Source organism: Mustelus asterias, chromosome 7, assembly GCF_964213995.1.
Source record: "Mustelus asterias chromosome 7, sMusAst1.hap1.1, whole genome shotgun sequence".
In the NCBI taxonomy this organism is placed as follows: Eukaryota; Metazoa; Chordata; class Chondrichthyes; order Carcharhiniformes; family Triakidae; genus Mustelus; species Mustelus asterias.
In genome coordinates, this window is record NC_135807.1 from 79713432 (window position 1) to 79739591 (window position 26160).

General features: G+C 41.8%; 1 protein-coding gene across 4 annotated transcripts in view; it reads left to right on the top strand.

Annotated features, from left to right (window-relative positions):
* Nucleotides 1-25347, top strand: part of LOC144495804 (ATP-binding cassette sub-family C member 8-like) — a 201691-nt gene extending 176344 nt beyond the window's left edge. For all 4 annotated transcript variants that reach the window (XM_078216299.1, XM_078216298.1, XM_078216300.1 and 1 more), the window contains exons 27-31: nt 5409-5612; nt 11870-11978; nt 12104-12182; nt 21768-21944; nt 24273-25347. In XM_078216299.1, the coding sequence (XP_078072425.1) occupies nt 5409-5612; nt 11870-11978; nt 12104-12182; nt 21768-21944; nt 24273-24452 (749 nt within the window). In that variant the 3' untranslated portion in view covers nt 24453-25347. The remainder of the gene's footprint in view (nt 1-5408; nt 5613-11869; nt 11979-12103; nt 12183-21767; nt 21945-24272) is intronic.
* The last annotated feature ends 813 nt before the right edge of the window (nt 25348-26160 follow it).

Below are 26160 nucleotides of genomic sequence, written 5' to 3' on the forward strand. Positions count from 1 at the left end.
CAAGGTCTGCAAGATGTAACAGGCTACAAGATGAAGGCATGTAGAATCGCCGGCAACAATACACCCCTCCCCGATGAACTCAATGCATTCTATGCCAATTTTGAACAAGAGGTCAGCGAGAGCACTCCTTCCGCCCTGGAAGTCTCGGCCAAACTGATATCTGATGTCACCATCGCAGATGTTAAATCAGCCTCCTTGAAAGTCAATCCACGGAAAGTGACTGGCCTGGATGGGGTACCCGATGAGCATTCATACTCTGGCGGGGGTATTTGAAGACATCTTTAACCTCTCCTTACACTGATCAGAGGTCCCTACCTGCTTCAAGAAGACGACCATCATCCCTGTACCTAAGAAAAGCCAGGCCGCGTGCCTTAATGACTATCGCCCGGTGGCTCTGACATCCATCAGTATAAAGTGCTTCGAAAGGGTAGTAATGGCACCAATCAACTGCAGCCTCCCAGATTGCCTGGATCCACTACAGTTCACCTATAGCTATAACAGGTCCACAGTAGACGTCATCTCCCTGGCCCTACACACAACCCTGGAATACCTGGATAACAAAGACACTTATGTCAGACTTCTATTTATTGACTATAACTCAGCCTTCAACACCATTATTCCTACAAAACTCATTTCCAAATTCTGTGGCCTAGGTCTCAGCTCCTCCCTCTGTGACTGGATCCTAGACTTCCTAACCCACAGACCGCAATCAGTAAGCTTAGGCAACGACACTTCCTCCACGATTATCCTCAACACTGGTACACCGCAAGGCTGTGTCCTCAGCCCCTTACTATATTTCTTATACACCCATGACTGTGTGGCCAAATTCTCTTCCAACTTGATTTTCAAGTTTGCTGATGACACTACTGTAGTGGATTGGATCTCAAACAATGATGAGATGGGAGTACAGGAAAGAGATAGAGAATCTGGTGAATTGGTGCGACCACAATCATCTCTCCCTCAATGTCAGTAAAACGAAGGAGATAGTCATTGACTTCAGGCAGCATAATAGAGGACATGCCCCTGTCTACATCAGCGTGATTAAGTGGAAATGATTGAGAGCTTCAAGTTTCTAGGTGTCCAGAACACCAACAACCTGTTCTGGTCCCTCCATGCCGACGCTATAGATAAGAAAGCCCACCAATGCCTCTACTTTCTCAGGAGGCTAAGGAAATTCAGCATGTCCACTATAACTCTCTCCAACTTTTACAGATGCAGTATAGAAAGCATCCTTTCCAGATGTATCACAACTTGGTATGGCTCTTGCTCAGACCAAGACTGCAAGAAACTACAAAGGGTTGTGAATGTAGCCCAATCCATCACGCAAACCATCCTCCCATCCATTGACTCTGTCTATACTTCCTGCTGCCTCAGAAAAGCAGCCAGCATAATCAAGGACCCCACGCACCCCAGACATACTCTCTTCCACCTTCTTCCATCGGGAAAAAGATACAAAAATCTGAGGTCACATACCACTGTCTTAAGGACAGCTTCTTCCCTGTTGCCATCAGACTTTTGAATGGACCTATCTTATATTAAGTTGATCTTTCTCTATACCCTAGCTATGATTGTAACACTAAATTTTGTATGCTCCTTTCCTTTTCCTCTGTGTACTCTATGAATGGCATGCTTTGTCTGTATAGTGCACAAGAAACAATACTTTTCTTTGTATACCAATACATGTGACAATAACAAACCAAATCAAGATGTAAACTTCCTATAGTGTACAGTTTAATGAATGCTGATAACTCAGCAGGACTTTTGTCAGTAAATCTGCATGGACATTTTGGCTACAGGGCATCACAACCAAGCCCAATTTTATAGTAACTGACCTTCACAGACTGTCAACAGGGATTGCAGAACTGTGAACAAAAGTAGTATAACACCTTTTACCACTCATTGCTACTGCATAGTAGCAGCGTGAACTGGCTAGCTTCGCCTGTTGGTCAAATGTTTGAGATAACTTACTCTTCCAGGGTAATTTGTGGGGTAATAGCTACCCTGATCAAATCATTGTATCGTGCATACTCACAAATTGGCCTAAGACTGCCACTTTCAGACCTGAAAAGTCTCAAGTCTACCTCAAAATTACTCTGGAAGGGCAAGGTATTTCAAAAATTTGTATAAAAGGTGAAGTTAGCCATTTCACGCTACTTCTATGCAGTAGCAACACAAATGGTATATTCTACCAACAGGATGATGCTGTCAAGCCAAAAAGACATACTGCTTATACTGGAGTTATGAATTTCAGTGCTGATGTGATGTCAGATACATAGCTCATACATACCAATGACAGGCGGATCACACCAATTAATATGTCTCTTCAGCTGTTTGCATTAGCTAGAATACAGACTATACTCACCCAGCCCATGCTTGCAAGACTCAGAATATAATGTCTAACATTAGATGGGATTCTGTGATTGGACAGCATTTGCTGAATAATCCTGAGTATGACAAGAATTATACGATCTGTCAGTTAGACCCGCAGTGTGGTTCACTTATGCTTGCTGGAAGCTACACATATTTATACCCAGGAACTTACCCTCAGTAAGCAAAAAACGTGTGCAGGCATTGTGCCTTTCTTTTAATTAAACAACAGCAGGTGGAACAATAGTTCTTTTGTACATTCTCCATGGCAATGCCTTGACCAATCAGAGTCAACTTGACAATTAATCAGCACCATTTTCAGATGCAATACAAGTTGTTGCTCCCTTTGAAATTTGGCATTCTTGTATCTGTCCTGACGAGTGTAAGATAAAATGACTCGATGGCATGTCTTTTTTTAGCAATACTCAATTTATGATTTGTTTTGTACGTTTTGTTAAAGATCTGAATCCTACCTTATTCTTAAAGAAATAAATAATTGAATCAAAGTAATTAAGCTGTTGAACTCATGAAGCTATAAGATATCTTGTACCTGGTTAACAATTATTTTCATTAGTTAAATGTATGAAGTAACATTGCTGTGAGCTCAAGAAATCCTGAAGTGCTGTCTGGTGGCACAATGGCATAGTGGTTTCTTTGTAGAGCTATTCGAAAAGATGCCAAATGCAATCCTTGGCTTTAGAGAGGGAAAAGCCAGAAGCACCTTCAAACTTTTCCAAGTAGCCAGTTCGTTATAAGATAGGATTGGCGCAAGTTAGAGAATGAATCATTTTACTACTTTATTCCACAGTAAGGACCCCAGGAAGAGGGAGAGAAAAAATGCTGATTGTTTAGTGGAAAGTGCAAAACTACTTTCTATTCCTAGTCAAATTGTATTATTAAAAAGTCTGGGCAAGAACTTTCGAGGAGTGGCAATCACAGTCTGATTCTACTCTGCTCCTTTTTACTTATCCAGGCCAGGAGCTGCACATTTCTTGCCCAACCTTCTGACTCAGCTCTGGTGAGAAAAGTGCAGTGTACCAAATTCCTGAGGCCTTCTAGTGCAGGGCAGCAGAGTCAGGCACTGAAGCCACGCCACCTTTTAACAGCACTAACTGCTATAAACCAGTTTAAAGGTCCCTGTGTTTAAATGAATTTTGAGAAGCTAGGGAGAAGATTATATCCAATTGCAGGAAATTACTTCTTTATTCATCTCATCCCATTCTCTGCTGGCCCTAAATTCTACATCACAATCTGTTAAATACATGACCGTTGCAAATGTCTATAAATACAATCATTAAAGCCTGGGTCATGGTAATCATGACAATGACATTGGATTTGGGTGACAAGTTCTTGGTCTTGATGAACTGTCATAGATTCATAGCATCCCTACAATGTAGAAGGAGGCTATTCGGCCCATTGAGTCTGCACCGACCACAATCCCACCCGCGCCCTATTCCCATAACCCCTCCTATTTACCCTGCTAATCCCCCTGACACTATGGTTAATTTAGCATGGCCAATCAACCTAACCCGCACATCTTTGGAGTGTGGGAGGAAACTCGAGCACCTGGAGGAAACCCACGCACATATGGGGAGAATGTGCAGACTCCACACAGACAGTGACCCGAGGCTGGAATTGAACCTGGGTCCCTGGCGCTGTGAGGCAGCGGTGCTAACCTCTGTGCCACCGTACCGCCCAGGAAAAAGACTTTTAATTCCAGATATTTATTGAATTCAAATTTCACCATCTACCGTGGTTGGATTCTAATCCAAATCCCCAAATTCCCTGAGTCTCTGGATTAATAGTCCAGTAACAATACCACTACACCACTGCCTCCCTGTCAAGGCGAATTTGCGATAGACTTGCATTTCTTTAATTGGCTATAATTGGGGTGAGGGAGTAGGATGGGTCAAAGGGGTAGGGTGGGTCATGGGGGTTAGGATGGCTGATCAGTCAGAGGGAGTTGGGAGGGTAGTTTTGGGTATGCAGGGGTAGTCCAGGGTTTGGGAGGATAGCTTGTAAATATGGAGAGGTAGTCTGAGGTCGGGAGGGTAGTTGCAAGGATGTGGAGGTGGTCAGAGGGTTGGGCCGGTAATTGGTGGAGTGGAGGTTCAGAGGGTGGTGGGGGGATGGGGATGGTCCATGGGGGGGCTGGGTGAGGGGGGTAGGAAGGTAGTCAATTTGTCAGGAGGGTGGTCAGGTTTGGGAGCGTATTCAGGATAAGCGGAGGGTGGTCGGGTCATCAGAAGGGCAGTCAGGTGTGGGAGCATATTCGGGGTATGGGAAAAGAGGTTGGGTCATTGGGAAGGTAGTCAGGGATGGGAATGTATTTGGGGTGCTGGGAAGGTAATTGGGTCATTGGGAGGGTAGTCAGGTGTGGGAGGATATTCAGGGTATGGAGAGGGTAGTCAAAGTAGTGAAGGAGTTGGGGGTGTGATGATGTAGTCGGAGGTTCAGTGAGGGGTTCAGGAAGGTAGTCAGAGGGGGATTGAGAGGGTAGTCAGGTGGGGGGTTGTTGGCGAATCGGGAGGATGATAGTGATCAAGAGGATAGCTGGCATTTCGGGAGGATAGTTGAGGGGGTTAGTCAGGTGGGTTGAAAGGGAGGGGTGATGGTGGGTGGTAGTCATTGAGTCCAGTGGGGAGTCAAGAGTTCGATATCATAGTTAGCCAGGAGTTAGAAGTGGTTTTAATCCTTCAAACTTTTCCTGGGTAACTATCCTGCTAGGAGAGTCAGAGCCATCCAACGGTGATTGGTTAGATGGCTGACCAGCTGGTGTGGATTGATGCCACAATGTTCAAAACCCATTCTGGCTGGGGTGGATTTGAGATCTACTTCCATGCCCTACCTAGGGTGGAGGTCATGGCAATATGAGCTTGACCTGCTTTCCATGCACTGACAGTTGTGCATACAATTTAGCTTTTATTTTAATTGAAAATATAATCCGCCATTTCATAAAAGTATGTACAAGTAGCAATCCAATTCTGTAACTTAAAGCACGTGATCACTCATCAAATTATTTTTTGTAAACATTTCTCCAGGTTCAAATCTTACCAACTGGCCACACGCTGGAGAAATAGAGTTTAATGAGGTCAGTGTACGATATGATGAGAAACTTGAACCTGTCCTCCACAAACTGACACTAAAAGTTAACCCTGGAACAAAAGTTGGAATCTGTGGGCGAACAGGAAGTGGGAAGTCAAGCCTGACGTTAGCCCTTCTGAGAATTATTGATAACTTTGAAGGTTTGTGTTTCTTCAGTAGAAGATTGAAAGCTTGGTGGCACATATTGTAAAGATATGTGTTAATATTGTAATGTGGAAATATAACATGTAAATACTTGCATAATTTACATTTGTCACTAATATTTGGGAACTATACAGTTTTGTTGAAGATGAATGCTTTGTTTAAAATGTCACGTAAGATAACTTTGTTTTAAAGAGAATGGGTTGAATTTTATTTGTGTGGCAGAGGTCTGGAAGATGAGCCAGAAAGTCTAGGGTCACCCCGCCTCAGTCATTTGCAGGACCTCCAGTCACATTTTACAGGGGCTTAGGCAACTAATTAGTGGTTTATGGCAACCATTTAAAGGATGGTTACCAGCCCTTGGAGCTGCCTGCCAATCAGAGGGCTGACAGCTTAGTCTGGTGGCCACTACTGGGAATGCACCTAGAAGGGGAATCATGGAAGGATAGCACCCTATTGTCCAGTTAATGGGAATTGGGGGTATCAGGGTCAGTCAGCCTTATGAGGATCGAGGTGTTGGTGGGGACAGACAGCTTTGTTGCCATGGATGTGGCAAGTGCTGCTGGAGAGCCTTCCCTATTGGCCAAACAGTACCTGAACAGGAAGGTCCTTCCCACCCTTGAGCCTGCAGAGAGGCTGCCAGGGTTCACCTGGCTGTCTTCCAATGTGGCAGAGGACCCACCTGCTGCTGGTAAAATGTCTGCTGCATTGCCCTTCATCCACCAATTAATTAGGCCTCTGGGCTGGAAAAGCATCCTCCACTTTCTCCTATGTGTAAAATGGCATGTTAGTTGGAGGACAACAATACTCTCTGCGTTTCCTTGTCATCATTTTGTAGGCATCCCTGCATGCTAGCCTGTCCACAGAGGACTGTTAAAATCTGGCTCAATTTGTGTAATGACCACACTAATATCAGCTTAAATATTAAATTAATCATTGGAAAACCATTCATCTGTTTTACCTTCAACAACACCTCTCTCACAATGGAGTACATTAAACTTATTTTATATAAAATGGGTCATGTGTACCTCGTGTGAAAATCTAACCTGTTCATGTACTTTAATGCTTTTGTCTTACTGTAATGTGTTAGTGCAGACTGTCCAAACCCAATGACACATGTCTGATGTATTAGTTTCTCATAATGGGGGTGTGTGTTTTGGCAAGACAAATTCTACAAGTCAAAAATGAAAATAGGCAACTTATGGTCTGTGGGTGGGATAAAATGTGACATGATCTAAGTTGTAATTTACCTTGGCATATTATTTGAGTAATCTCCCATTGTTCAAAAGTTATACTGAAAAGTTATAATATGATGGTTAGGCTCAACCTGTAGTTCTCATCACTGATATTTGAGAGAGCTTATTAAAGTCCAGAGGCTAGAGGCACGGAAGAGCAGCAAAATGGATTCTGTATGTCTGATGAAAGAGTTATGAGGTGCAGAACTTGATAGATTGAGACCCTTTGGTCTTGCAAAAAGATGTCTTGGGGGAACGTGATAAGAAACTGAACAAGATAGAGGAATTTAACAATATTTTCAAATACTAGAGTAGCAGAAGAGACAGCATAGGTTTAGATTTGTTGAGGAAAAACTTTGGCCAACATGTTGAAAGGTGTTTCTTTACGCAGCTGAGTGATCAACAGATGCCAGGAAGAGTGGTTGAAGTAATTTAAGGACTGTTAGATGCTGTAAAGAAAACATAATTATATTCTAGAAAGGAAATAATAGACTCGAGTCAAATGGCATATCAAAGGTGTGAAAAGTTCATCTGTAATCCTGCATTTTTGTGGGTGAAGCTCTAAACTCAATCCAAATTTAAGTTTTGGTCATTACATCTTCAGTTACTCTGTTTATAAGAAGACCTAGTTGGAATATAAAAGCAAAATACTGCGGATGCTGGAATCTGAAACAAAAACAGAAAATGCTGGAAAATCTCAGCAGGTCTGACAGCATCTGTGGGGAGAGAATAGAGCCAATGTTTCAAGTCTAGATGACCCTTTGTCCAAGCTGAATATGCCTTGTTAGATAGAACATGCCTCCAGCAATATCTAGCCAAAAAGCCATTTAACAAGAGCACTGTTAACATCAAAATCAGATTAAAATTTCAGCTGCAATTTTACTGAAGCATTTATTTAATACTAAACACTTTCCTCCCACCCCACTTCATTCTTTTTGGTACCCAATCTCCCATTACGCTGTCTCTAGCGACTGATATCTTGCATACTGATCACTCTTGCTCCATTAGTTTGCTGCTTCCTGTTTATGTTGGTGCACATTGCTCGTTTCAAGCACTGACTTCAATGTAAGGACTGTAATCAAATTGACACTTCCTCTGGTGGGATCCCATACATCACTGCAGAAAGTAAAAATCTTGGGTTCTGGAGAGGCAATTGATTAATTGAAGAGTTTATAACAGATACAAGAATCCAACCAACTCAGGAGATGTACACACTCCCAAATGTGCTACAGTACCAACCACCACAATGATTTTCACATAACACAATTCTCCTCTTCCAACCACCAAATGAGTGATCTATATTTCTTGTCTTGATACAGTTGGTGCAATATTGTAGCATGACTTCTACTTCTCCCTTACTACAACAAACAATCAAAAATCAAATTCAGGAATTTACTGCCCCGCCCACCATGGGAATCTGAGCAGGTGAGGGGCAGAGCATGAAAAGGTCCGTTGACCTCGGGTGGAATTTTACGGTTTCGGGACGGGCAAGGCTATAAAATCCCACCCCATATTTCTGACAAACTGAGACCAAAATCTAAACACGTGTCCAAGTCATGCAATTTTTTTTAATAGTTCTGTATATATTATGTTAAACTTTGGGTTATACAATTTAAGTTAAAGTACTATTACCAATAGCTGTTAAGTAACAAGTGCATCATATGCTGCGCAACAATTAATTCTGGTTTGGAAATTGGTGTTGAATTTGCTTGCACCACCCTTTTAGACAGTGCATTCCAACTTGCAGCATAAAAGGAAAAAAATCTTCCCACCTTTTCTCTTAATCTTTTAATCTTTAAGATTTTCTAGAATCTGTACCCTCTGGTTACCAACCCTATTGCCCATAGAAACAGTTCCCTCCTATATACTCCATTTAAAAAACAACTCATACCTTGAACATCTATTTTAAATCTATCTCCCTTTAACCTTCTCTGTTCTAAGGTGAACAATGCCACCTTCTGTCATCCCTCCATATAACTTTATACAATATCATTCTGGTTGCTTGGTCAAAACCCCAGAACTCCCTCCCTAACAGCACTGTGGATGTACAGTTTAACTTAGTTAGCTGGCCAGCTGCTTAGTGATGCAGAGCGACGCCAACAGCATTGGTTCAATTCCCTTACTGGCTGAGGTTATTCATGAAGGCCCCACCTTCTTAACCTTGTCCCTTGCCTGAGGTGTGGTGATCCTCAGGTTAAATTACCACCAGTCCACTCTCCCCCTCAAAGGGGAGAGCAGCCTATAGTCATCTGGGAGTATGACGACTTTACTTTTACCTGTACCTATCCCACATGGACTGTAGCAGTTCAAGAAGGCAGCTCCCCACCACCTTCTCGAGAGCAATTAGGGATGGGCAATCAATACTGGCCTCGCTAGAAAGTGATGTGGAGATGCCGGCGTTGGACTGGGGTAAACACAGTAAGAAGTTTAACAACACCAGGTTAAAGTCCAACAGGTTTATTTGGTAGCAAAAGCCACACAAGCTTTCGGAGCTCCAAGCCCCTTCTTCAGGTGAGTGGGAATTCTGTTCACAAACAGGGCATATAAAGACACGGACTCAATTTACAGGAATAATGGTTGGAATGCGAATACTTACAGCTAATCAAGTCTTTAAGAAACAAAACAACGTGAGTGGAGAGAGCATCAAGACAGGCTAAAAAGATGTGTATTGTCTCCAGACAAGACAGCCAGTGGAACTAGAAAGGCCTCGCTAGAAAGGCCAGTGCCGGATTTAGACTTGGTGAGGCCCTAAGCTACATAAAGCTTGGAGGCCCCTTGTTAAAACGTTACACCAAAAGGTCTCACAAAGGTGCATACCAAAACAGGACCTTGGGTCGCCACAAAAAAATTGAAAACATACTTATGCCTTTTAATTATTTAATAGCAAGGTATTTAAAGTGAAAAATACAAATTATTTTCAAATGAATGCATTTACTGCTTTCTTTTTCTTTTCTGGTATCCGCTCTTAAATGTTCTCTTCATTGTAAACCTTCTGAAATTTTGTGAGGCCACTGCGGATTGTGAGGCCCTAAGCTGTAGCTTGTTTAGCTTATGCCTAAATCCGGCACTGAGAAAGGCCCACGTCCCTTGAATGAATAATAATTTTTTAAAATCTCCCCTGCACCCTCTCCAAATGTGAGAACCTTGGCTACTAGTTGACAACTTTTCAACTGTTTCTGGATTACTCCCAGTGCCATACACTGTGGCAGACAGGGGGGGCAGAAGGAATGGTGCGGAATGTTTCAGATTCTTGGGTTACACAAAAAGAATGGTTTTCACTTAAAACTAGAGAGGCACACATGTCCTTTTGGAAATGGCAAGTAGGGCAGTGGAAAAAAATATTTAAATGAAAATGTTCAACAGTGAAAGGTAATCCCCTCTACTATCAGAAATTCCTCGTAGCCCATATAAACCTCCACAACTCTGGTCCAAGATATAATTGCCAGCACCACAGGAGAAATTCTGCAAGGCTTCACCTGTAGTTCAAACCTTCCAAAATGAGGAACGTGGGCCATATAATCAAACGTGCAAGTTAGTGCACCCACTTTAATGTAAATGGCTATGCATGGAGACAAATATTCCTCCAAGGCTTTGTTTACATTTGCAAAAGCCATGGGGGGTGGACAGGATGAAATAAAGGACATGCAAAACCTAAGTAGAATGCATTAAACAAAGTCAATGGGCAATTGACTTTGGGTAATGTAGCACTCAGTCGCTGTTTAATACAACAACTTGTATAGCACCTTTAATATAATGAAATGTACCAAGATGCTTCACAGGAGCATTAAAAGCAAAGTATTGCACAAAGCCACGTCATAAAATACTAAGTCAGATGACCTTAAGCTTGGTCAAAAAAGTAAGTTGTAAGGAGCTACATAAAGGAGGAAAGTGAGGTAGAGGCACAGAGAGGTGAAGGGAGGGAATACCAGAGCTAGAGACCTTGGCATCTGAAGGCACAGCCTTCACTAATGAAGTATTTATGATTGGAAATGCCTGAGAGCTCAGAATTAGAGGAGCACTGACGTATTGGAAGGGTGATGGGCTGGAGGAGATTACAGAGAGGGAGGAGCAAAGCAAGGATGATAATTTTAAAATCAAGATGTTGCTCGAGTGGGAACTGTTGTAGGTCAGCGAATGGAGGGGTGATAGGGGAATGGAACTTGCGGTGCATTAAGATGGCCTCAGCATTATGAAGGGTAGAGTGTGGGAGAATATTCAAAGCTAGAAGGCATGATGGCTAGAAAATTGAATGTGCTGTCAAATTGGTACTACAGGCAGCTTTCTGCAGAGATCACCATACCAGTTAGGTGACAACAATTCTGATGTACTGAAATAGGGGCAGAGAAGATATAACCTGTGATACAACTGATTTATTAACAGAATCCCTGGTTTTATAAGAGGTTCAGTGGCCTGATGCAAATTCTGTTTTATAGATGATACTAGGATTTGATGTTCAGAGTAAAATACATGAATTAAATTCTCAGTAAATTATGGATACATTTCACTGAGGCCTCTGCCACCTATTTGGAGCACCTGCAATAGGCTTTCACAAATTATAGCTGATATTACCCTCAATAACTAATAAATGCTCCTGATAAATTTTCAAGGATTGCATTTTATGTGATTTTGCTACCAAATATTAACCATATTAAAGAAGCTTTTTTTTACAATTTATGGACATTTTATATGATTTTATATGTACTTCCCTAATTTGAGAATTTACAAAGATTTAGAATAATTAGTATATTTTGGGATTATTGTAAGTATAGTCTTTTCACTCATACTATGTAAAGTATTGATTTCCTTTTACCCAAGATATTAATGCCGATTTGTATTTTAAGGTACAAGATTACATGCAGTTTCAAGACCGACTTCTTATTCACATGTTCAAATGAACAAATTATATTTTGTATTTATGCAGTTCTCTTGTAGTGGGTTACTTCTTTTGATACCCTTACACAAAATGTTACATTTCCGTTTATCCACTGAGCTGTTAATTCTGACAGTCATTATCATTTCAGGTTATATAAAAATTGATGGATTAGATATCTCCTCAGTCTCATTGGACCATTTGAGGAAATCAATATCAATAATTCCCCAGGATCCTATTCTGTTCAGTGGCACTATCAGGTAACTCATGCATTCAGTTGCAGAAGTATAACAAGGCACACAGGAAAACAGTCATTAAAATTACAATTTATTCTTTAATTTTGTTCAGCTTGCTGAAATGCATCTGTGTACTAATTTACGTCTAGATTTAATCTGGATCCAGACTTGGTGCACAGTGATGAGGAATTGTGGGAAACTTTAGAAGTTGCACAACTGAAACCTGTGGTAAGTGATTGGCTTGTCTGCTGCTGTAATGCAAATAATTTTGTAACTTCTCTCTCTGCTGATTTTATCTAAGCTCTGCATAAATATTTTATCCAACATGTTTAAATATTTTGGAAAGTTGAGATTAATTGGACCCTGTTCATTTTATGAATTGATAGAAATAAACTGCTGTTGTTTGTACAATAAATGTATTTTATTGATACTTAAATTTGGACCTTAGCCTTTCTAGTAAAAGTAAATGCAAGGATGGATACTGTTATCATAAAATATTTCATGTGGCCACTGATTAACCTTGTCCATAAAACGTACCCGAGTTCAAATATTCCTGAGAATGCAGAATCATACATTAATTGAACTTTAAATCACAGAATGATGCTGTTCAACCCACGTGTCATGATGTGGAGATGCCGGCGTTGGACTGGGGTAAACACAGTAAGAAGTTTAACAACACCAGGTTAAAGTCCAACAGGTTTATTTGGTAGCAAAAGCCACACAAGCTTTCGAAGCTCTAAGCCCCTTCTTCAGGTGAGTGGCTCACCTGAAGAAGGGGCTTAGAGCTTCGAAAGCTTGTGTGGCTTTTGCTACCAAATAAACCTGTTGGACTTCAACCCACTTGTGCCAGCCCTATGAAAAAGCACTCTACATGGTTCAATTTCCTTGATCTACCCATACTCTTTTAAATCTTGTTATTTATCCATTGCCTTTAAAAGCTGCCACCACTTTTTCTGTCAGGAATGTATCAACCACCACCTCGGCTTAGGGGAAATTCAGAGAGCCAGTGATGATCTTACATGATATCCCCTGGCTGCTGACTCGCAGGCCAATAAAAGTATTTATTCCCTTGCCTAACACATCATGGGCCTATTTTTTCTTAGTTCAATTCACAGGATATGGGCAGCACTAACCAATGTAGCTCTTATTAGCAGTGGTGCTGAACTGCCTTCTTGAATCAATGCAAGCCATGTGGTGAAGGGATTTGCATAGCATACTGGGTGGGGAGTTCCAAGATTTTGACACAATGATGGTGAATTTTTGAGTCAGGGGTGGTGCCTTGGAGTGTTTCTATGTTTGGTGTTCCTGATGTCATTGTCCTGGTGGTGGCAGTTGCAGTCTTCAGATGCTGTTGAAGAACTCTTGGCAAGTTGCCATAATGAATCCTGTAGATAGTACATCTTTTATTCATTGGATCTGGGCATTGCCGGCTGGGCCAGCATTTATTGCTCAACCCTAATTGCCCTTGAGTGGCTTGCTGAGGACATTTAAAAGTCAATCAATGTAGGAAACCAGATTTCATTAGTGAACCAGATGGAGTGTCCACATGTGCATTACTTCCAAATGTTGTCATCTGCATGCAGAAGATGGTTTGAAAGGTGGAGGATTATGTAACAACTGTGATTTGGGGTGGCACCTCAGGCAATTTGGAGACTGTATATGAACATCTTATCCAGAACAACAAAGAAAAGTATAGCACAGGAACAGGCCCTTCAGCTCTCCAAGCCCGTGCCAATCATGATGCCCTAACTAAACTAAAATAAAACCTTCTGTTCTTACTCAGTCCGTATCCCTCTATTCCCTCCCTATTCATGTACCCATCCAGATGCCTCTTAAATGTTGCTAATGTGCTTGCTTCCACCAGTTCCTCCAGCAGCACGCTCCAGGCACCCACCACTCTCTGCGTAAAAAAGAACAAAGGGGTATAGGATGCTTCCTTTCTTCCTCCTCTTATTCTTCATCTTCCTGAGGTGGAATTTTCATGTCTGGTGCCAAGGTTGTGCCTTCATGATTGCAAGATTGTGGAGGATGCAGCAGATCACCACACTTGAGGACACACTTAAGCAAGTACTGGAGGGCTCACTCTGAGCAGTCTAGACAGCAGAGCTGTTGTTTCAGGATACCAATGGTTTGCTCCACACTATTCCTGGTTGCTTCATGGCTCTCATTGTAGGAGTACTGTCCTTATATGATTGAGTGACAGAGGGGTGGATATTCCTCACCAGCCAGCAGTCAGCCTCTGGTTTGACATGGTGGGCCAAAGATAACCAGAAAGCTCGCCTGACATTTTTAGTTTCAGACTTCCGTTGTTTGCAATTAAATTATGCCTTTGCTTTCACAATTAATGTCACTAATGTTAAACTCTTGACAGTTCAGGTCTTAAGAACCACTTCTTGTTTTTAAGAATGTGTATATCTGAAATCTTAAATCTCTCTGCTGATCTACAAAATATGAAATGTTTGACTGCATTTGTAGAATTTTACTACTACTATCAACCATTTTACCTTAGTCCCCAAATATGGGTGTCCAGCACCATAACAATATATAACATTTTCAGACTTCCAGTGAATGTATAATTTTCATATTATTTTCCAGCGTTCTCTGCATGAGAATTAATGTCCAGTCGTAGAATCATAGAAACCCTACAGTGCAAAAAGAGGCCATTTGGCCCATCGAGCCTTCACTGACAACAATCCCACCCAGTCCCTATCCCCGTAACCCCATGTATTTACCCTGACACTAAGGGGCAATTGAGCATGGCCAATCAACCTAACCCGCATATCTTTGGACCGTCGGAGGAAACCGGAGCACCCGAAGGAAACCCACGCAGACATGGGGAGAACGTGCAAATTCCACGCAAGCAGTTACCCGAGGCCGTAATGGAACTCGGGTTCCTGGCACTGTGAGGCAGCAGTGCTAACTACTGTGCCACCATGCCGTCTTCAGTCAATCATACAAGTAGTTGTAAATACTGCAATGTCAAATATATTTTATTTGCAAATCTAGATTTTGAACTAGTTTTGATGCTCTTGTGAAATTTGATATGAGAAAATATAGTGATCGCAATAATATAGTTGCATTTAGCATCTCAAAAATGTAGTACTTGGTATTTCTGGATTTTGCGCATACTCAGTTTGGGGTATATTTGAATAAATTCAAAATTAGTGATAATGCAGGGCTTTGGAATCTTTTATATTCATGGCTAGATTACAGTTGCCTGATTTTATTTTAACTTAACATCTGTAAGGAAACAACCTTTGTCAACCATTTTTAGACTGTATTCAAACTTAAATCTCTAATGGGGAAAAAAAATACATAAATCATCCTAAACCTCTTTATAATGCTCTTTAACATGGAATCCAAAATATTTCTTTTAAACTACCAAACTCCTTTTGTAACTAAGAAGATAAACTTTCTCCTTGACAAGCCCTGGAGGAAGTTCCACTCAATTGGTAATAGCAGACTTTGCATTTGCTACATACACAAATGTATAAAGAATGTAGTTTTTACTTTCAGCACATCTGTTACCGAGTGAGGGCTGCATGTACAGACCAAGCAGGACCCTCGAGCAATAGGCAGCACTTTTCTAATGAGCTGCTGAAATGACAAATTGTGATTTATACAAGTTGTATTTCATTATAGATTTCACACAGCTTCTAGCTAACTGTTACACTTCGTAACCACAAAAATGTGAATAGAAGAAACCAAATCTGTTAGCAAATCATTGAGCATCCTGTCACCTCCAGGATTTCAAAAAATCAATCTTTTAAAAAGAAAGGCTTGTAATGATAATGCTTCATTCACAACGACAGGGCGTCTCAGTTTCCAGCCACTTTAAAAGTGTAGTCACTCTTGTAATGTAGAAAAAGCCGATTTGTGCACGGCAATGTGATAATGACCAGATCATGTGTTTTTGGGTTGTGGATTGAGAGATAAAATATTGACCAGGGCACAGGAATAACTCCCTTCAGCTCTTTGAACTAGTACAATGGGATTTTTTACATTTACTCGAGAGGACAGATATGATCTTGGTTTAACATCTCATTTGAAAGATGGCACCTCCAAAAGTGCAATGTTCCCTCAGTATGGCACTGGAGTGTCAGCCTTGATTTGGAATGACTCAAACCCACACCATCTGGACAGGTGGGGAGAGTGCTACCAATTTGTCACAGGTGACACTTTTTATACAACTATAAAGTTGTATAAAATTAATTTTTATATGAGAGCACAAGAAAAAGGAACAGAAATCAGCCATATGTCCCCTCAAGCCTTCTCCATCATTCAGTGAGATCATGGCTGATCTTCTGCCTCAACTCCACCTTTCTGCCTTATAGCCATATCCTTCGATTCCCTTGTTTGCATTTGCTGTAGTGGCTGGATTCTCACAGGTACAGAAAGTCATAGATTGCATACATGTGATAATCGAAACATCCAGCAGTATTTGTCAGTTGAAATGGAATTCACTCTGTCAACAGAAAAACAAAATACTGCAAATGCTGGAAATCTGAAATAAAAACAGAAAATACTGAAATACTCAGTCAGTCTGTCACATCTCTGGAAAGAGAAACAGTCTCTGAACTGCTTCTAACACAGTTATATATTTTTTCAAACAAAGAGGCCAAAACCATTTGCAGTATTGCCAGTCTTAAGGTTAACGTGCAGGTTCAGTCGGCAGTTAATAAGGCAAATGCAATGTTAGCATTCATGTCGAGAGGGCTAGAATACAAGAGCAGGGATGTACTTCTGAGACTGTATAAGGCTCTGGTCAGACCCCATTTAGAGTACTGTGAGCAGTTTTGGGCCCCATATCTAAGGAAGGATGTGCTGGCTTTGGAAAGGGTCCAGAGGAGGTTCACAAGAATAATCCCTGGAATGAAGAGCTTGTCGTATGAGGAACAGTTGAGGATTCTGGGTCTGCTCTCGTTGGAGTTTAAAAGGATGAGGGGGGGATCATATTGAAACTTACAGGAAACCGCGAGGCCTGGATAGAGTGGATGTGGCGAGGATGTTTCCACTAGTAGGAAAAACTAGAACCAGAGGGCACAACCTCAGGCTAAAGGGACAATCCTTTAAAACAGAGATAAGAAGGAATTTCTTCAGCCAGAGAGTGGTGAATCTATGGAACTCTTTGCTGCAGAAGGCTGTGGAGGCCAGGTCATTGAGTGTCTTTAAGGCAGAGATAGATAGGTTCTTGATTAATCAGGGGATCAGGGATAACGGGGGAAAAGGCAGGAGAATGGGGATGAGAAAATATCAGCCATGATTGAATGGCGGTGCAGACTTGATGGACTGAGTGGCCTAATTCTGCTCCTATGTCTTATGGTCTTATTCTAGATGTGGTCTCGCAGAGGAGAACAGGAAAGTTCAGAACCAGGAGGGGCATGGGCACATCAATGGTGAAAGGAACAGGGGAGAATAGGAATATCGATAAAAAGAATAATTGGGTTAAGGATAATGGGGCATGGCTGAATGGTGATGAGGGAGAGAAATTAGAAGGCAGTGAGTCTGGAGGAGCATGGGAGGAACTTGGTGATGACGGGGGGGTTGATATGTGCTGGAAGCACTCGCGAATCTTGCCGACACCATCTTCCAATTGTAAAAGTTGTTAAGCAATTACTAAAAACTTGCAAAACAACAATACGGGAGAGGTCTCAGCAGGTGGGAGGAGTCAACAAATCTTTAGGGCTGGGTGAAGGGGCATCCTATTAATTTGGATTCAATAAAATATCTGGAATTACAAGTCGAATGATGACCATGAAACCAATGTTGATTGTTGTAGAAACCCATCTGGTTCACTAATCTCCTTTAGGGAAGGAAATCTGCCAACCTTGCCTGGTCTGGCCTACATGTGACTCCAGATCCACAGCAATGTGGTTGATTCTCAAATGCCCTCTGAAATGGAGGGCAGTTAGGAATGGGCAATAAATGCCGTCCCACCCAGCAATGCGCACATCCCGTAAATATGAATTGAAAAAAAATTATTATCCCACTCCATGGAAAACCAGGCTCAGCTGATTTCTGCTCTCGAGTTTCAAATGCCCAATAAACGAACATTGCTTCATGACTAATGTGTCACATTCCTTCGAGAATACATCAAGATCTAGAGCTGGCATTGGGTCTCTGTAATTCATTATCGGAGGCAGATTGATGTAGGTAGACTCCTTCAGCCTTTGGTCCAGTATACCGATGGCCTGTAGTAACTCTGCCTGATGTTCCACTGCCTCTCACTACATCTGCAATTGATCTTTTAGAACCAAGTCCAGAGGCTCGTAATTTAATTCGGGCTGAGCAGGAGCCTGGTCTCAAGTAGTTCTCATAGAATCATAGAAACCCTACCGTGCAGAAAGAGGCCATTTGGCCCATCGAGTCTGCACCGACCACAATCCCACCCAGGCCCTACCCCATATCCCTACATATTTACCCACTAACCCCTCTAACCTACGCATCTCAGGACACTAAGGGGCAATTTTGGCATGGCCAATCAACCTAACCACATCTTTGGACGCTTGAATGTCAGAGACCTTGGCCGTCACTGTCTCTCCCAGTATTGCCCCATGTCAGTGATGTGGTCACCAGATTGTGACCCTAATCTAGAATTTAGACCCATTGGGGATAATGTATCTGCACTGGTGGAGGTTGCAGCTGACTACTATGATGGTGCATCCTCTGAGGATTCTGAGGCATCCTTCTCAGAGGTCAGCTTGGGGCTGGGACTGTGGCTGGTCCAACTTGTAGTCCTTCCCTATTTTCTGCTGGTTCTTGGATTAGCGAAAAGAGAGATTTTGTGATTGACCTGAGCAAATTCATAATTTAGAGAGATCTTCCAGTCTGTGCATGCATGTGAATTGCAGACTGGATGCATCTTTACTGAGTTCCTGGGAAGTCCAATTTTGTCTGCTGCACAGTAACGTTCCTCCTCAGGCTAACGTAGAAACCTGTTCCTCAAAAGGGGTGAAGACTCGAATCTCTGCTGTACCCACCCTGGTCTAGACCAGTTCCCTTCGGTTGTAGGCAGAAAAACAGAAGGATTGATTGTGATCCCAATAGGTGCATGAGCAGTTCAGAAGCATGTATGCCTATGTCTGCTACTGAACCCTCTCCAGAAGGTGATTATGAAATGTTTTGTCCCACAACTGATAGGAGGTTGAGAGCTTACAGTGGTTAGCACACATTCAGTACTGATGTCCCGTCTCCTGGTAGTATGTGATATCCCGAAACATTCTAATCCTCAGACTGCTGGATGCCATTAAGTGAGTGTTAGTTTGTAGTGAGTAGACAATGCATTTACCCTAGTGGAGTGCAGCAGATCATTGATCCTCTTCACTGAATCACAGGGCTGAAGGTTTGTTTCTTCTCTTGGACGTTGCAGTTGAAGTACAATCTGGAGCTCCTGGCCTGCAGTGAGTGAATGGCTGTCTGGATGTCCTTTAAATATGGTGCCTTGACCTCTGACCCCATGAGATAATAATGGCCTCCTTACCCATGTCACAAGATTCGCCGGGCTTCTCGCACATACATAAGTAATGAGCTGAACAGCACGAGATCATCCGTGCTTAGCTGTCTCGCTGTCCAGTTGGAAAAAACGTTCACTTCTGCACCCTCCACACTGACCTTCAGAGAGGAAGATTCCACCCCAGGGATGAGTGGGGGTAGCCTTCCTACATTGTTCATCCCTTTTTATGCTTGTTCTAGTCTTAAGTGATAGATCTGCAATTAAGCTATTCCAACCACTGTCTGGGGCGTCTTTAAATAAAGATCCGTCAATTGATAGCAACTCTTCCTTCCAGTTGTGATGTGGAGTTGCACTGAGAGCAACCATTTTGCAACCACCAGCATTTCCACTTTAACGACTGTGAAAAAGAAGGCCCAAAAGAGCAGCTATTGCAACAACTAACCGATCACCAAACCACTGCCTCACCGATGCACCACACATCCATTTTATGTGGTGATATTTAATACATGAGACAGGAATCTCACCTGCCTGCTGGAGAACCAGTAAGGTTGCCTTCTTTGAGGAAGACCTACTGAATGAAGAACCACTGGCATTTAATGTCCAGCGGCAGGCCTTCCTCGAGGTCAAGAACCCTGGGTGCAGAAATCCCACCCCCTGGGAGCTGCCAGCCAATCAGAGGCCAGCATCCGTGCATTGCAGACATCTCCATGAGGGGAGCGGCCAGTTATGCACCCACGGAGGCCTAGCATCATCTAGAGAACAAGCCCACTCGTGAATGAGGGCAGGGAGAAGGAAGGAGTGTCAGTAGCAAGGGTAAAGGGGTGGCACTCAGCCTTCCTCCAACTGATGCCGATTTCTTGATCAGGCACTGAGTACCTTTGAATGAGTGTTACCCCCACACCACCCTGGGATCCCCCAAGCAAAGTTAACAGGGTTTGCTTTTGGGCATCCCACACAAGAGTTCCCTGGGCAGCGGCTGGTTGAATACCAGCAACAGTTGGATGAGGCCCATAAGCAGGCATTAATTGTCCACTTGAGAGCCTGAGTTGACAATTGGGGTGAGAAGGCCATCCACGAACCTTCCAATCCTGGACTTAAACGGGGCAGAGGGGGGAAAGCAATGGAGTTTACACCCAAGCTTGCATTGGTGGAAGGCATTAAATTCTGTCCATGTCTTCAACCTCCAGACTTGCAAAGAACTTGAGACAAAACATTTCCCTGACGCTGAACCTGACTCAAAGAATAGCTGAGGTAGTATTAAGCCCTGCAGTACAGTTGATAGCAGACCTCAAAGCAATGCATAGCCTGTCTTTTAAAATGCAATCCCCTTGTTTAAGCTGGTAGGTTCTTCTTTGATTTTAAAATCATCACCGCTGTTAAAATCAAGAGTTGAAGGGAGTGCCACTTGCTGCCTACAAACAAAAACAGCCTTGCACTCGACTCTCCCTGAGCTGTCAAAGAAATGTGTTCTGAACTAAAAAAAAAACCTTTTTGGTAGCCTGATTCCCAATGGCCTCATTGTCTACAAAAATGGAAGGCTTCACTGTGTTCCTGGACGAATGTCATATCACATTTCTAGATTCTGCTCATGTTGTGTAAGAACAATCCAGGTTAATTTTTCTTGTGTGGAACTGCCTCCACTTGCTAGTTTCCTCCTGGCAAACTAGGAAGAATTGTAAGCTCACTTTATAGGGGTAAATGAGCCACAGCTTTGTACATTGAACACAGGTTTGTCAATTGTAAAGCAGAAATAGAATTTCAGTAAATAACCTTGCATTAAGTATAGGTAATTAATTAAATTGCCTTTCAAATACACAAAAAACATTTCCCTCGTAATACTTAATAGACAATAGACAAGGACACTGAAAGTGAAATGTATGGTCTGCTTAATGAGGAAGTGTAGCATAGTAACAATCGTATCTATGTGAACAGGATATTGGTGCCATATTATTAATCATAAGGGACACATTTGGCCTTTATTATGTTCACTGCATCGCAAGTAACCGGTAAAATAGGTCTTTATGACAAAAGCAGTGCAATTTCTGATTGTCCATTGTGTGGTTGTGACATATACAGCAAAAGGTTACATTATGGACGGTAAGACTGCTTCACTTGTATCGTTCACTGTTATATCCTGAATAAAAATATATAATCCATTGTGTTCTGATACCTTGCATTTAAGTAATGTTTGAAGACTTTTGAACACAGTTTAAAAATAGTAAATAAAATTTCTACACACAAATTGATCAGAAACTAAATATTGTTACGGTAATAGGCATTTTAAAGTGACTAATGGTTATTTTAATTCAAAATACTTGAGTTTTCAACTTCTAGCTTCATGAAATGCTTTATTTTATTAGGTCAGTGAGCTCCCAGAGGGTCTGAACACCCTTATGACAGAAGGGAGTGAAAACTTCAGCCTGGGCCAGAAACAACTTTTCTGCATCGCTAGAGCTCTTATCAAGAAATCAAAAATTACTATTATGGATGAAGCCACAGCATCTGTTGACATGGAAACTGATGCTGCTTTCCAAACTGTAAGACTTTTTTTGCTGAATACACATAATATGGTTTGGAGTTTTATTGATCAAATTTATAAGGCTAAATTATATATATATCTGGATTTTATTTTGGGTATATTTTCTTGCAAAGTTGTGATTATTAACGAATAGACTTCCAGTTCATTGTGTGGGGGTATTGTTGAGAATTGCTGCACATTGCAGATATAGTTTAATGCAAAAGAAGAATTGCAGTAATTTTTATGTCACCAGCATATATTGTTACTTTTGTTTCTGTTCATCATTTACCCAAGAGTGCAGGACCTGTGTAGAATGAATTCTGTAATGCATATGGCTACATAGTTGGTGCGGAAAACCTGTGCAAAAAATGTGATAAAGACTCAGTAACCATTTGTTATTTTTAAACTTGGCTCAAAAGCCTGTATTAAAAGTAAAGGGAGGAATTTTACAAAAACATTTTAAGTGCTGAACCAGCAAGAAAATGGGATTAGTTCTTTGAAAGTGCAGTCTTATGGCACTTAGTACAAAGAAAGTGCCAGGATGCGATTCATGCCGTGAGTGAGGATGTAGCCTGCAGTCGCCAGGGAAGCCAGCTGCTCCCATTGCACAGGAGCCCCAATCTCCCATTGTACCTGATATGCTTCCTTAACATGATGTCCCAGAAGAGTATTTTTAATAAAATGAACCCGTCAAACCTGACATGTCTTTGGAGTGAATCTGATCTGGCCCACAAAAGGACATGCAACATTGCACACACTCCCACCAACAAGCATATTCACCCCCCCCCCCCTCCCCAACCCCAAGGACATTTGGAGCCCCCCATGTCCCACCCACGGACATTGGTAGTTCTAGCCCCTGCCCCTCCCCCCATGGATATTGGGGGACCCTCCCTCCTCTTCCCCCCCCGCCCCCCCACGGCCATCAGGGGACTCTCCCTCCCCTCCCCATTTTACCCCTCACAGACGTCAGAGAACCCCCCCCCCCCGAAAGGGACATCGGGGGACCCTCCTGCCCCCGCTGATCGCGCCTCCCAGCAAGGTTTCCTCCCTCCCACACCATTGCCAATTGCACACCCCCCTCGCAGTTTTCCCTGCCCCCTTCCTGCTGATCACTTCCCCGGCAGAGTTACCCTCCCTCCACCAAGGCAGTTTCACCCTTCTCTCCCACCCCAATCGCCATATCGGCAGAATTCCCATTGCCTCCCCCCTCATAGCTCCGCCCCCCACTCAGTCTCCACTTCTTTGGCACTGCTCTGGCACAGTTATGGTGTCAAATGAGCACTGCCACGGTACCATACAGGCAGTGCCACAGTGCCAGGCAAGCAGTGCCAGGTTGACTCTGCCCCATTGGCACTCCCTGGCCCTGCCCACGACCACCTGGAGGCTTCAATGGCCTCCAATCCCCTCCCCAGTGAGGTCATCATGTCTAGTCCTCATTGGTGGGACCATATGTGCTTGTCGTCGGGGAGAACCTCGGCTGGCAAGGTGATAAAGGTGAATGAGGATGATAGTGTCCTGGACTCATTAATGACGTGCAAAATCCACTTCATAAGCCAATTTTGCCGGCAGAACAGTGCTGATGCAATCGGGGAAGCAAAACAAAAACAGGCGCGAACTTGATTTTTCGCCTCCCGCCCAATCTTAACCACCTTGCCTCACCGAAGGGCAGGCAGGACAAGGTTGTGAGATCGTGCTCAAAGAGTCTGAGCATTGCTCAAGTTAGGCACCTATCTGGAAAGGACTGGCAAAAAGTATAACATTTTAATCAATGTAACCTTTTCTTACTAATAGCAGACCCCATTGTTCATGTCTGACACCTTTGTTTAGTCTTTAAAGGCCAATTTGTTAATGTAACCATAAGAACTAGGAGCAGGAGTAGACCACTTGGCCCCTTAAGCTTGCTCCGCCATTCAATAAGGTCATGGCTGATCTTTTCATGGGCTCAACTTCACTTACCCGCGCGCTCATCATAATCCTTAATTCCTTTATTGTTCAAGATCTATCTATCTTTGCCTTAAAAACATTCAACGAGGTAGCCTCAACTGCTTCACTGGGCAGGAATTGCATTATTCTGTAAAATCAGCTCATTTGGATACAAGCATGTGGTCCCAGTGTCACTGCACTCAACTGCCATTATACACCGTTGCATTAATAAAGCCTAACATTTTGCCACAAGGTTTGCTGTCACAGTAAATAATTGGGGTTTGTTTAGCAATCACAAGTTTCATAGTTCTTTTATTATTAATGTAGAAGTAAATGATTACATTGCCTATGTTACATTGCTAACAATAGGAAACCCTGGGACTTGAAACAGAGCTAACCTTTCATATAATTTTGGTTTCTTTAGGTTATCCACACAGCATTCACGAACAGTACAGTACTTATTATTGCTCATCGTATAAGTACTATTATGGATTGTGAGAGGGTTCTAGTTATGGAACAAGGGAAGATTGTAGAAGATGGAGACCCACAAAGTCTGCAACAAAGGGATGGTTTATTTGCTAAACTTGTCAAGGCAGCCAAATGATGGATAGGCATCAAGAACAATTATTAATATGTTGCATGTATCCTTTTAAGTACTGTACAGTGGGAAATACCAGCAAGAGGAATCCTTGCCAAAAGAAGCTTTTTCATGGAATAGAAAACAATGTATTAAAATGTTTTAAGACACTTTATTATTCATTGAATCCAAAGTAATTTGAGAGAATTTCATTTTGGTGCTTTTTGTGAAAGTGGTATGTTAAATTTCCCACTATATGGTATGATCCATTAATGGTTCCATAGATATTTTTTATTTTAAAATATTGTAAATTGTCTTCATAAAAAGACTGAACTGTATGTAGATATGATGTAAGTATGTGAATGAATTTATTTATACACTTGTTTTTTGTGGCTATTTCTAAAATCAACATTGTAATAGTTAGCTGCCAATTCAGCAATACTCTGTATGTCAATCAACAGTTGGTAAAAGTTTAATTTAAAAAAAAGAATCAATGGGTAACTTTCCTTTTAATTTTATGGATGAGTGAGAGAAAAACTTTGAAACTAGATTTATTTTTTCTACCCAGGATAATGAGAGCGGTTTTACAAAAACAGCATTAATTAGAAAAAAACGCAGCTTAAGTAACAATTGATTCAGATTGTTTTCATAAACTACCATTTGTCTACACTACACTATTTGTCATCAACACAAAATTTAACAGAAAATCATGAATGTATATTATAAAATCCTGTCATTTCACTAACTGTCCGTTGGGCTCCGAATGGTCCAGATTTTCCAGTGATGATAAAACTGTCAACATTCACAGTAACCGCTTCTCTGAAACTGATGGCAACCTTTGGAGTTTGCATGAAAACTAATTTTATATTTGTGGAATGTCAGGTTTTTCCACTATGATTAAAAGTTCACATTTTTAAAGTTCTTTAAAAGTTTGTTTCTAATATTTTAGAAATGCCTTAATCCTACTTTATTTCAAGATTTGCTGTCTAGCAGAATACTCCAATCTGATTGCTCCTTACCTGGCTTAATTTCATCACTGTTGCTGGATGTCTGACAGTCCCCTTGACTTGGCACCAGAATCAAACTGGAGCTGGGAAAGATGAAGTTCTCACCACAGCAACCACTGAATGTTGGTGATCACTTTCTTCAGATTGAGTGATGAATTCAGTTCACTGACTGCAAAAATCCAGGCCACGTACATAAATTACTTAAACATATTTCACGAACTTTTAAAGAAATTAATATTGTTTGCATTAAAACAAAGCATAAATAAATACTTTATTATTGAGCTCAGAAATATTCTGACTATTCATCTATGGTGATGTTGACTATGTAACCAAGTATCAGATAGTTACCATATTCTTTGCCACTCAAGCATTATGAAGAAAAATAAGCTTAGAAACAAACAAAATGCGAGCTTATAATCTGCAAGAATATTTAAGAAACTCTTGATAACAAAAACAATCTTTTCCCAACCTGGGATTCAACTCTACTATCTACCAAAGCCAATATCACACATCTACATTGGTGTCTGACATGATAAATACATTTCACAAAGAGGAACAGAAACATAAAATCTAATGTCATAACATTCAGCTTCATGGTGCCTATTTATGACAGTGCATCATGTATGCATATCTAACTTCAGCTGCATTTTGGTTAGGGCATAACAACTCTCAGAGTAGCTGCTGAAAGTATGCAGAGTAGGCAGATTGTTTCATTAATCAGCAGGTAA